The sequence below is a fragment of the Tupaia chinensis genome, unplaced genomic scaffold (genome assembly GCF_000334495.1).
Source record: "Tupaia chinensis unplaced genomic scaffold, TupChi_1.0 Scaffold000206_1, whole genome shotgun sequence".
NCBI classification, from domain to species: Eukaryota; Metazoa; Chordata; class Mammalia; order Scandentia; family Tupaiidae; genus Tupaia; species Tupaia belangeri.
Window position 1 is genome coordinate 2,677,498 of NW_006159681.1, and position 13,490 is coordinate 2,690,987.

The following is a 13,490-nucleotide window of genomic DNA, read 5'->3' on the forward strand; positions in this document are numbered from 1 at the left end:
GAGAAAACAGAGAGGGAGGTAGGAAAGGGGAAAAAGAAAGCCACTAGGTCCAGGACTCGAACTGTAGTCAGCCATGTGGGAGTGTCCAATGCCTTAACCACCACCCCACCTGCTGGCCCCCTTCCACCCTATCTAGTCTTTTAAAATGTGTTACATATTCTTTTGGACCATTTCTATATAAATCATATGTTGTCACCCAAATGGAGGTTTGGTAAACATCTGTTAACTGATTGAGTAATAGAACCTTTATAGCTTTTCAACACTTAAAAAATGTTTTTTATAGAAATGCAAAAGGACAAAAGATTATCTATAATTCACAGAAGTTTAATAAAAAAGAATGTGAACTATTTCTAGGTGCCAATAAATGTTGAAAAAAAATTGTTACAAGTTAAAACTGCTTGTTATCTGCACTAACACAAAAGAAAGTATTTCAATTCATCCACCCAAGTCTTAGCACTTTCATTAATCACAGATGTAACCATCCTTCAGTGCAAGCCATTTAAATGTCTCAGTCAACTTTTCTTTTCCAATTCATTCATAAGAGCATATTGTATGTATAAAAAAACCACCATGGGCTCAGATGTGGTGGCACACTGCTAACACACTGCTTCTTGGGGGCGGAGACCCATGGGAGGCTCAGGGTCAGTTCCTTGCCTGACCGAAACAGGACAGGCACCGTGGTATATTCCTGCAGCCAGTCCTCACTAGCTGGGACAATCCTCTCTCCTAATAAATAAATCTAAAAAAAGTTTTAGAAAGACAGCATAAGTCATGTTAATAAAAACAATTTATTTGTACCTAATTTCGGAGATGCTAACCCAAAGAATTTTTACAAAACAAGTAACTTAAAACAATACCTGAAAAATATAACAAAGTTGGTCAGATGTGAAAAACTGAGGATTGACAGCTATTCTATTTTTTTCTATATGTGTGTGTTTTAAATTTTTTATAATTAAGCATTTAAAATGTTACTTCAAGTAAATGCATATTTTAATATAAATAAATGACCATATTAAATATATTTGAATGATCAAGTCTTTATCATGTTCCTCTAAGCCACCGTGGGAGATATCTAACAATTATATCATTTTATTTCTGGTTTATAAGTAAAATGTCAGTTCTTTGGTATTACCTTCTTTCAGCTTGACCTTTTAGTTAGATCACTAGAATTACGCAAGGTAACTTCCAAACACTTGTGAAGAAGTGGAATTAAAGTATTAGTTTATTTTGAGGCAAAAATAATTTGAAATCCATATATAGTTTTGATCATATGTACTTTCCATACACTTTTGAAGATCCTCTTATACATCATGTATCCAATTTAAGGATGCAACTATAGCTTATTCCTCTATCCTAATTAATCATGTTTAATTAAAAAGTCTCATTTCACATTTACAAAAGGTAAATTACTCATATTTGAGTTTCACTGTGAAGAAAAAGAGTGATCTGATATTAGAAATATAGCTCTCATCTAAAAAGGAGTCAACAATAATTACTGAGAAAATACAAAGCAAATAATTTGGACCAACAATGACTTTGTTTTGATGTCCATTCCTATAAGCTTTACTTTATTCTTAAAAGGATGAATTTAGTCAGTAGTACAATAAAGAGATCTGTTCACCTAACTGATAAAATAAGTTGAAGATTAAATGTGACGATGCTACAATTTCTAACAAAAGTGTCAGATTTCTTTGAGTTATAAAGACATAAAAATTTTCTTCACCAGATGTTTTATGAAGCATGAGAAAACCCTTCTGTTTATACCAAAGCAAGATCTCTTAATCAAGGTTTTCATAACTGTAAAACATTATAAAAAGGAACTGTGCTTTTCACTTATTTCCTAGCTAATAAAATGTTTCTGGGTTTTATTACCTCAAAGATAATTAATCTTAGGATGAGATTATTGCCTTTTTACCTTGAATTTCTACCGAGGATTGAACCCTTTTTTTCTCCAATATCATAAAAAGCTCATTTAATTTCTGGTATTTGAAAATTAGGTGTAAGTTGAAGTCTTTCTAAAATCAAGGAATTTATGATAGTTTCCAAATATAATAAAAGTAACACCTAGCACCTCCTTTAATAATTGCTATGGCAGGTCCTCTCTGTCCCTGATCTGAAACAGATAAAGTTCCATTGATAGAAGAGTGTTCCAGAAAAGATTTTTAAATGGGGTGTTTATAAATCACATTACAAATAATCTTATAAGTACCTATAGGTTGAATTGTATTTTAAGTACATTAGAGGAGCTGATTTATTTTTAATTAACCATAATATATAGTTAATTCCTTAACATACATGTTTTTAAATTCATACATTTATGACCATGACTACTTTGTAGTATGGGATAAATAACCATATACAAATATTTTATCCTTTTTCAATATTTACATTATTAAAGAAAAACTTATTTTATTAAAGGGCCTACCAATTTCTATTAAATTTTATTTTTTAATTTATACTTAATCAATATATATATCTTTATAGGGTAAAATATTGCTTTTTCCAGCACAAATACGGTGCGTATGTCAAGACAAACCATCTACATAATAATCAGCAAATAACTTTTCATTTTTATGTCAATTAAACATATTTCTTTTTTCTCCATTCCCTTCTGTCCCTCTATTACCCAATCCCATATTAACCCTATCCTTACTATCTCTATTGCCTACCATTGCCCTACTAAACCTTCCACACTTCCGTTTTCTGCTATAGAGCGCAGACAGCTGGTATATATTGAGTGGGGACACACAGAGTCTGTCTTTCATAGTCTGGGCTGCTTTGCTTAGCATTAAGTCTTCCATATCCATCCACTCTGCATCAAATGTCAGGGTCTCATTTTTTCTCATAGCTCAGTAGTATCCCATAGAGTACATACGCCACATTTTTTCAATCCTCTCATCTATTTTTGGACATTTGAGTTGATTCCAAGTCCTAGCCATTGTAAATAATGCTGCAATAAACACGGATGTACATGTGTTTTTCCAACTGAGGGTTTTTCTATCCTTTGGGTAAAAGAGAATTCTCCTGGGACCAGCAGTTAGCGTAATGGCTATGTCACTGGACTCCCATGTAGTTGACCACGGTTCAAGTCCCGGACCCAGCAGCTTAAACTCATGCTGGGCGCATGTGCATGCATGCCCAAGATCCCGAGAGGAGAACGGAGGAGAAGGAATTGTGGCATGGCCATCCTCCCTGGGGGATGATTTCTTGCTTTCTGTCTCTCTGTCTGTCTCTTTCTGATGAGTGCACGCACCCTATAGAAAAAAAACTCTCAAAAAAAAAATATATATATATATTGCTGATCATTTAAAGAATGGTCAACAAAGGTAAAGGTTCAACCAATGTCTGAAGTCTTCTTTTATGTGAGACATTTATTATTCTTTTTGCCATTACATATTTGACGGACATTTAAAAATAAGATTTGGGGTGGCTTATAGTTCAGCAGTTAAGGGAGCCAGATCCAACATGGTGGTTTGAATCCTGGCCCTGGAAGTTTGAAAAAAATAGCCAGGCTTACATGCTGTGTGCCTAAAATTTTAACAGGGTGGAGAAAAAAAGATTGCAGCACAATCATACCCCATTCAGAGAGTGCTTTTTCTCTCTCTCTCTCTGTCTCTCCTGTTGCGTACACAAGTCCTCTGTCAATTGGGGGGGGGGAACTTAATGAACAACTTGACAGTAATGATTTTGAAAATTTGCATAAACGTTTAAAGTCTAGAAAAACGTAATTTTCTAAGACTGACACAAAAACATAGAATGTCTAAATAATTCTAGATCTATTAAAAATTTCAATTCATAGTTTATAATTTTCCTAAGTACAAAAATTAAGACCTAGATTACTTTACCATCGAAGTCTACCAAATATTTAAGGGCAAAGTAACACTAATTCACATAAACTATTCCAAAAAGAAAAAAAGAGAAAGTTATTTAAAGAAAAAATGAAAATTTAATACCTATCTATACGTAGATGAAATGATTTTGATATTAAAGCGATAAAATCTTTAGGAGAAAAAAGATATTTTTGATCATTTTAAAAACATTTTTACATGAGGAAACAAGTGAAATCATTCTAAAAATATTAAGAAACTAAATCCATTAATGTCTGAAAAAAATACATCAGGATGTAGGTGAAGCGTTTCCAGAAACAAGACTGTTTATCATTGTAAAAGTCAATCAGTGTAATTCACCACCCTAAAAGAGTAGGAGAAAGACAATATAATTTTAAGAGATACAAGAAATACAATATATATTTATGATTTAAAAAGCAAAGCTCTTAGCAGAGCAGAACAAAATTTTCTTGATTTGATTCTCCTTTAATTAACTGACAAAAAACTACAACAATCACACTAAAAATTAAAGGCCCTTGCTTTGAGGTTGAAAACCAGAATCATCGGGTAGATGGTCAATATAGTATATGAGTGCATTCTCATATATTGACAACAGTTAGAAAATAAAATTTCATAAATGATATAATATACTCATTTTTACCAAAAGACAAGAATGATCAGAGTAGCGGTATCCAAAATCGCCCTAAACAGGGGGAGGAAAACAGGATAATCCAAGGTTCTTCAGTGCTATCGTAGAGAGTACTACACAAAAAGGAAATTAAACTAACTCCACCTAGAGACAACACAAGTAGTAAGGAGACTAAGTGTAATGTTGAAAGAAAGCAGCTAGATAAAGGATTCTGTTTGTGTAAATCTTTTCAGTTATAAACTATTGTATTCATAGACATATGCTTAAGGAGTAACCATTATGAAATACAAAGAAACTGGCACTTAGAAATAACTACCTTTTGGAAAAGTAGAGATCAAAAAGGGATAGGATGATCCTTCTAGGGTGTGGCTATGTTTGATATTTGGATCTAAGGGTAATAACATGGTTGTTCACTGTGTGATCATTCATTAAGCTATGGATTATCTATGGTTCTTTTCAGTATATATGTTGTATTGCAAAATTAAAACCGTTAAACAAAATATATGGATAAACAAATTGTGCGAATGAAGGGATTTCATTAGGTACTTTTCCTGAAAATAAGACTATTTATAAAAGTGATCTTACAAAAAAAAATTCATTAATAAAAATCATTAAAACATTTAACCATGACTATGAGCTATATAAATAATATGTAATAACTTACATTAAATATAAGAATATATAATATACTTAAATGTATATTACTACTTGGGGGGTGTTGGCATTCTTACTCACCTCCAGGAGACCAGACAAGTACTTCACACAAATCTCAAGCGGCTCTGTGAGAGGGGAATGTGAGCTCCAGCCCGGGAGCGCGGTGAGGTGAGCCATCCCTCGTAAGGTCCGCTCCAGGGAAGGCAGGCCATAGAAATGAGGGGCATCTGTGACTCTCAGGCACTGCAGCAGTTTCAGAGCCAGCTGCGTTTGAAAAACGTAAATAAGTTCTGAGCATTTCCTATGGATGTAAAAGGGAGAACAAAAATCAACCGTGAGGGAAGGGCCAGGGGCTTTCCAAGCTATCTTACTGGTCGTGGAGGGCTTGCTGTATTAGCAAAGTATGAACAGACAAAAACAGCAGAAATATCCCCTCCTCAAAACAAGAGTTTTGAAAGAAAACACAGTTTATAATACCAACTAGCGAACAGGATGTGTAACACACATGACAACTACACTGAAAAGTAGATGAATATTGGTGTTGTCACCCAATAATAAAGTAAGTTGGAATAAAAACGTAAATGTATACTTTAATCTACATACATGAAAGCTACACTTTAAATCATTTCATGTCTTGAAAAAAAATTAATTTTAATTAGCTAAAACATACTGCTTTTCCCCAGCCAGCAGGTGGCATAATGGTTAAGGTGCTAGATTCCCACATGATTGACTGAGGTTCAAGTCTCAGACCCAGCAACTTGAAACTCACACCAGGTGCATGTGTGTGAGACGAGAATGGAGTGGAAGGGATGTGACATGGCCATCCCCACCAGGGGACGATTTCTCGCTTTCTGTCTCTCTGGCAAGTTCATAAGCCCTAATAGCAAAAAAAAAAAAACCTCTCAAAAATAAATAAATAAATAAAATACTGGTTTTCTCTAGAAAACTAAAAAAAGAAAAGTAAGATTTCAATTGATACATAATTTAACAAAACTGTCAGGAACAGAATGATCAAGAGAATACTTTCTTCTTTTGGAAAAACAAAATTCCTAAAAGTACATAGCTAGACATGGATTAAAAGATGTACATCCCCAGGACCTGCAGTTAGTGTGATGGCTATGTCACTGGACTCCCATGTGGAAGACTGCGGTTCGCATCCCGGACCCAGTGGCTTAAAACTCATACTGGGCGTGTGTGCGTGCGTGCCCAAGATCCTGAGAGAAGAATGGAGGAGAAGGAATTGCGGCGTGGCCATCCCTCCTGGGGGGTGATTTCTCGCTTTCTGTCTCTGTCTGTCTGGCAAGTGCACGCGCCCTATACCGAAAACCTCTCCAAAGAAGAAAAAAAAGAAAAAAGATGTACATCCTGGAAGAAATAATGTCCTTGTAGAATAAATCTATAAATAAAATGTCAAATTTCTTCCATTTTTCAGGTCTTTAGAATCCAAATTAACAACTGTTGACTAAGTTATTGATTAGTCAACCCAGTATTAGAGATATACATGACTAAGTCACACACACACACACACACACACATATCCATGTCCTCAGAGGTCAATAAGAAATTAGTCTAATTAATCATATTAAAAATGTTTCTGTCTTTTCTTTTTTTTTGAGAGAGAGGTTTTTGCTATAGGGCACGTGCATTTGCCAGAAAGACAGAGAGAGAGAGAGAGAGAGAGAGAGTAAGCAAGAAATCACCCTCCAGTGGGGATGGCCACACCACAATCCCTTCTCCTCCATTGTCTTCTTAGGATCTTGGGCACGCACGCATACGCACCCAGCATGAGTTAAGCCACGGGGTCTAGGACTTGTACCACGGTAGACTACATGGGAGTCCAGTGACATAGCCATTATGCCAACTGCTGGTCCCAAAAATGTTTCTGTCTTTTACACACATTCATTATAATTGTAATTATTGTACTTTATTAATATACAAGTCATTCTCATTTTCTGCTCCTCTTACCTAATCATTTCAGAGGGAAACAATATTAAGAAAAAAAAAAAAAACCCAAGAAAATTAATATAGTCAAAGGGACTGGTACTACTGCAACTGCCTGACCTCCACATCTCCCATCAGTTTCCTCTCCGGGTGGAGACCAGAAACCAAGCCTTCCCCAAAGTCCATGACCAGCTCATCTTATCCCTATGCAGTACCCCTCTTTTTATGTCTTAAAGAAAAACAGAACTGTCAGAAGTTAACTCCTTCGATGTCCTTCTCCCATACCTACAGACTTACCTAGTTATCCTGTATTTCCCTCTGTACCCCATGTTCTTTCCCAATGCCCTGCTGATTCAACTCTGCCTCTCTTCCCAGGAAGGCCTCTCCTCTTCCCCTCACTATCTCTTCTCTCTTTACTTACCTACTTCCCTTTCCTCCTCCCTCTCCATCTCTCTTCTCCCTCCGAATTTCCCTTACAATGGACACATTCCTAATTGCAAGCATGTGTAAGCATCTCCTATGCTAGAACTAACAAGAACCTCACTTGCTCTTGACCGTGACTCACACACCTAAAAGCTATCTCACATACTCCTCTGTTCAGCATCACAACTCACCTACAGACCAGTTTACATCATTTTTCTCCAAAGTCTAATTTAAGAACTATTGGCCACAGAATCACCTGAAGTGCTTACTTAATATGCAGAATTCTGAGCAACTGATGATAGTATTTTTGATAGTATTTTAGCAAGCTGTACATCGCTGGACTCGCACATACTCGTCTGCAGTTGGAATACTGGACCTAGCAGCTTAAAACTCACATTGGTCACCTGTGTGTGCGTGTCTGAAATCCCAGGAGGAGAATGGAGGAGAAGGAACTGCGGTGTGGCCATCCTCCTTGGGGGGTGATTTCTCATATTCTGGCTCTCTCTCTTTGTCTCACTGGTGAGAACACATGCCTATATATCAAAAATCTCTCAAAAGAAAATAAAAACTGCTAAGAAGATTCTTATGTACCTTTCAAGTTCAAAAACCATGAGTCCAACTACATAAACTATACCATCTTTGGGTTCATAGTGTGTTTTCTTGAGTACTTTATTGAGGTATAATTTTCATGGATTAAAATTCATAACCTGACATATACCATTACATGATGGTTTACATACATATATAATTATACAGTCACCAACCCTAACAAAATATAAAACCTTGTCAGCACCTTGGAAATGTTTCTATGTGCATCTTTTCTAGTAAATACTATTCCCCACCCCTGTGCTTTAGCTTCGAAATTTTCTATTAACTTGCATTCTAAATTGACTAATCCTCTCTTCTACTGTACCTAGACTGCTATTTAAGTCCATGAATTTACCTTAGATTACCATCTTTTCATCTCATCTTTATTATATGTATTTTTTAAAATAGTTCATCACTAACAATGGTAACTTTAAAGTTATTATATTAGATATCTATGGATCTGTTTCTAATTACTTTTCCCTCTTAATTATGAGAGACATTTCTCTGCTTCTTCACAAGTCTCTTCATTTGTGGTTGAATTTCAAACACTTCATAAAAGAGCTATTAAATATGAGATATTCAATTTTCACAGAAAAAGACTAACATCAAGAAGAAAGATTTAAAATATTTCTATTTCTACATCTTAAGGATCTAGAAAAGAAGGGCAAACTAAACAAAAGTAGCAAAAGGAAGGAAATACTAAAGGCTACGGCAGAAATAGAAAAGAGAAAAGAGCAAAATCAACAAAAACAGAAGTTAGTTCTTTAAAAGATTAACAAAATTGACAAAACTTTAGCTACACTGACAAAGAAAAAAAGAGAAGACTCAATAATAAATAAAAATGGGGATAACACAACTAACCTTACAGGGAAAAAAAATGCTATGAGCAATCATACACCAACAAATCAGATAACCTAGATTAAATAACAAATTCCTAGAATGTTGCAAACTGCCAAAGATAAATATAAGAAACAAATTCTGAATAGGCCTATAGAAAGCAGGAATATACAAAATATTATTTAGTCATAGAAAAAAGTATTGGTGGGACCAGAAGTTGGTGTAATGGTTATGTCGCTGGACTCCCATGTAGTCGACCACAGTTTGAGTCCTGGACCTGGCTTAAATTCATGCCAAGCACATGTGTGTGCATGCTCAAGATCCCGAGAGGAAAATGGAGGAGAAGGGATTGTGGTATGGCCATCTCCCCTGAGGCGTGGTGATTTTTCATTTTCTTTCTCTCTGGTGAGCGCACACACCCTATAGCAGAAACTTCTCAAAAAAAAAGAAAAAGAAAAAGAAAAAATATTGGTATCTGCTACTACATAGTCTCTGAAAATATGCTAAGTAAAAGAAATTAGACATGAAAGACCACAGATTAGTTGACTCCATTTATGTGAAAAATTGACTTATCAAGAGAGTCAAAGCAAATTAGGAAGGAAGGGCTACAGGAAAGGATGAATGAGGAGGGACTGCTGGGACACAGGAAGTGAAAATGTAACACAATCAGATAATGGCGACAGATGCACAACATTACAAATATACTGAAAACAACTCACGTGCACACTTCAAAATTGTCGAAATAGTGACTTTTATCTTAATCTTTATATTTTTAAAAATGAATTCAAAAATTGAAGATAGGCATTTGAAATCATCAGTCTAAAAACAGTCATAAACTCATAGGATAGTTGTAACTACTCTGGTAGATGCAGAGAGAATTAAGACAAGATTAAGAACTAAAACCTACAAAACAAAACTCTGTGTGCACACATAGTTCTACATAAGTGTGAGTGTGTAGTGAAAGAGATTGAAAAGGTACAATCGGGCTGTATCAGAGATTCAACCGAAACAAAAGCAAACACATCACCACAAAAAAAATTATTACTTAAGTATTTCATCTCTTTACTTGAAAGAAGGAAAAAATAAAAGTCTGGAAATCAAAGGAAAACTACGTTCTCTATAAATGTACCTAGACCTTCACCATTACAAACAGTACCTATCAGTAACCGCCTCGAAGCTGAGCAGCAAGGTATTGAAGAGAGCGATCAGCTCTTTCTGAAGTTGTTGTCTGACAGCAGTCCGGATGTCATCTGCTTCTTCTCGTGCTTGTGACTCTGTTAGAACCAGCAGATCTAATAGTGGGTTTGGACTCTATAATAAAATTTGTAAAAGAAAAAAAAAAACAAAGGAAATTTACTTTCAAATTGAGCTGTATGTTGTTTCCTATATGTAGGTTCTTATTGCGATCTGTTTTCTACATTGAGTTTCATTACCTAGCTAGTGGGTGTGGGCCTTTACTGCTTTACTGGAGATGTTCTAAACTCAAAAAAATGCTTAATACGTTACCTGAACTAAAGAAAACCATTTCTAAACTGAGGAGAACAGACAGGAACACAGTGAGTAAAGCACAACCACACAAAATCTCACTTCACAGTGACTGCCACTATTACATATTGATACTCTCCTTCTTGTTTCTGTATGAACATAAACAGGATTATAATCCAGAGTTTTTAACCAATCTGAGATCAAGTGAAAAAATCCACCACTGTAATTATTTTTTTCATCTTAATGTTATTAGATGTCTTTTAAAAAAATCCATATCTAATTATTTTTTAACCATAAGAATATACCACTCCAAATGTGGGATAATCACTTACCATTTTGATGAGCTATGATTAACAGTGTGCTCAACCCCGATTACGCCCTGTGTACAAATTCTAAGCAATGAAATGACTAAATCAAAGCACTGTAATATTTCAGTACTTTTGACATGCATTGCCCTCTGACTCCCACAAATACTGACAAAATGAACAAGTTGCTCATACCAAGGTCCAACTCCCATCTTGGTAAAATAATTTTACTATCAGAATGCATTCATATATGAATATATGGGCATCATATATGTGCACCTAAAATAAAAATTCTTCTGAACAATCTCATCCTGTTTATAATTTGTTTCTGCTGACAGATTTCTGAGATGTTTCCACTTTATACCTTTGATTTACGTGTTAACATTAAGAGTCAAGGAACCTCAGCAACATCATTTCTCAAACGCAGGAGGGATGATCATTCCTCAAGTGAAATAGTAGCATAGAGGTCTCTACTCATGTCCACTGACTTCAAGAGCTTAATCATACAAGTTTTTGTCTTTAGACATGAGTATTCAACCCTAATTGTAAAGCGACTGTGTAGGCCGTTATTTTGTCACTGCTGACCTCTAAAAGGCAACAATCTCTGTGATGATGGCTCGTTTTCTTTATGCACTCACTGTTGCCACTCATCACATCCAACTTTACATCCATCAGCACCAATGCCCAAAAGATGCCCTCAGTGAACGCTGAGTGGTCCTGAGCCTCGTATGTAAAAGTCAGCCAAGAAAGACACAGACACTGAGTAGTTCGGAATAGCCTCACCAAAGGGGTGGGGAGGGAGAACACAACCCCACTTTCATGACTACCCCTCATATATTCATTCTGAAAAGAAAAGTATTCAAATTCAACATTTCCAGATTATTTTATATATCAGAAAAATATTATGTTAAATACAGATTAGTTATACAAGAAATTCCTAAAGTACAACATGTTTATTGTGAATGGTTTGATTAAAACACATACACATCCGGCAATAATCAAGTCACCAGTCTGGGACTCAAACCACACTCTGCCATGTGGGAGTCCAGCACTGTTACCACCATGCCACCAGCTGGCACCAACTACAACTACAGCAGTTTTTGTTGTGGTGGCTAACTATTTTATTTATTTACTTATTTGTATTTTTAAGATGTCTTTGCCTCAGGGTGCATGCATTAGCCAGAGAGAAAGAAAGATGAAGATAGTAAGAGGAAAAGGCAGAAATCACTCCCCAGGGAGGATGGCCATGCCACAATCCTTTATCCTCCATTCTTCCCCTGGGATCCTGGGCACACACACATGTGCCTTGCAGGATTTTGAAGTCACTGGGCCCGAGACTTAAACTGCAGTCAGTCATGTGGGAGTCCAGCAATGTATCTGCTATACCATCTGCTGGATTTTATTATTGAGTTTTGCTATATGGCACATGTGCTCAACAGATAGAGAGAAAGAAAGAAACCAAGAAAGCACTTCAACAGGTCCAGGATTCAAACCACAGTCAGCCATGTTGGGAGTCCAGCACTGTAACAACCTCGCCAACCTGCTGGCCTCTTATATAAGAGAAAAGTTAACAAGAAACTCCCACATCAAAAAAGAAACATCTCAAGCAAACAATATTACACTCAATTAACTAAAAAAAGAAGAAACTAAGCACAAAATAAGTAAAAGGAAGGAAATAATATAGATCAGAGAAGACTCAAACAAATAAAGATCAGGAAAACAACAGAAAAGACTGTTAAAACTAGTTGTTTGTTTTTTGAAAAGATAAACAAACTCTTAGATGGACTTAGAAAAAATAACACTAAAATAAATGAGAAATGAAAAGAGATAAAACTGATATTACAGAACTATAAATCATCCTAAGAGACTACTGTGAACAATTATACACCAACCAATTGGACAACTAGAAGAAATGTACAAATTCTTAGACATATCAACCTACAAAGACTAAAATCTGAGTCAATCAGTAATGAGTAAAGAGTTTTTTGTTTTGTTTTGTTTCTTTTGAAAAGGTTTTTGCTATAGGGCACATGTGCTTGCCAGAAAGACATAGACAGACAGAGAGACAGAAAGCGAGAAATCAACTCCCGGGGGGGCGGGCCACGCAGCAATCCTTTCTCCTCCATTCTCCTCTCGGGATCTTGGGCATGTATGCACACACGCCCAGTGTGAGTTTAAGCCACCAGGTCCGGGACCTGAACCACAGTCGACGACATGGGAGTCCAGCGACATAGCCGTTATGCCATCTGCTGGTCTCAAGTAAAGAGTTTAAATCTGTACTGAAATCCTCCACCAAAGAAAAGTCCAGGATCCAATGGCTTTACTGCTAAATTCTACCAAATATTTAAAGAATCCTACTCAAGCTCTTCCAAAAAAACAAGAGAGACTACATCCAAACTTACATTAGTATGACTACATTACCCTGATACTGAAACCAGATACGGATACTACAAGAAAATTACACCAGTATCTCAGATGAACATAGATACAAAAATCCTCAACAAAGTACTAATTAATCAAGAGCACCGTAAAAGGATCACACATCACACGCCATGACCAAGTAGACTCTATCATGAGATACAAGGATGTTTCAACATACACAATTCTATAAATGGTACACTGACATAATCAAAGATGAAGTCCATCTGGTCATCTCAATAGATGCCTAGAACATTTGACAATATTTAACATCTTTCATCACATAATCTCCCAACAAATTAGGTATAGAAAATTAAGGACCTAAATACAATAAAGCCATGCAAACCCACAGCTAATACCATA

General features: G+C 35.8%; 1 protein-coding gene across 1 annotated transcript in view; it reads right to left on the reverse strand.

Moving 5' to 3' along the window:
* RTTN (rotatin) overlaps positions 1 to 13,490 on the reverse strand; it is a 181,333-nt gene that overhangs the window by 88,338 nt on the left and 79,505 nt on the right. Inside the window, 2 exon segments of the mRNA XM_006147227.3 lie at positions 5,212 to 5,431; positions 10,076 to 10,230. Of these exon segments, the coding sequence (XP_006147289.1) occupies positions 5,212 to 5,431; positions 10,076 to 10,230 (375 nt within the window).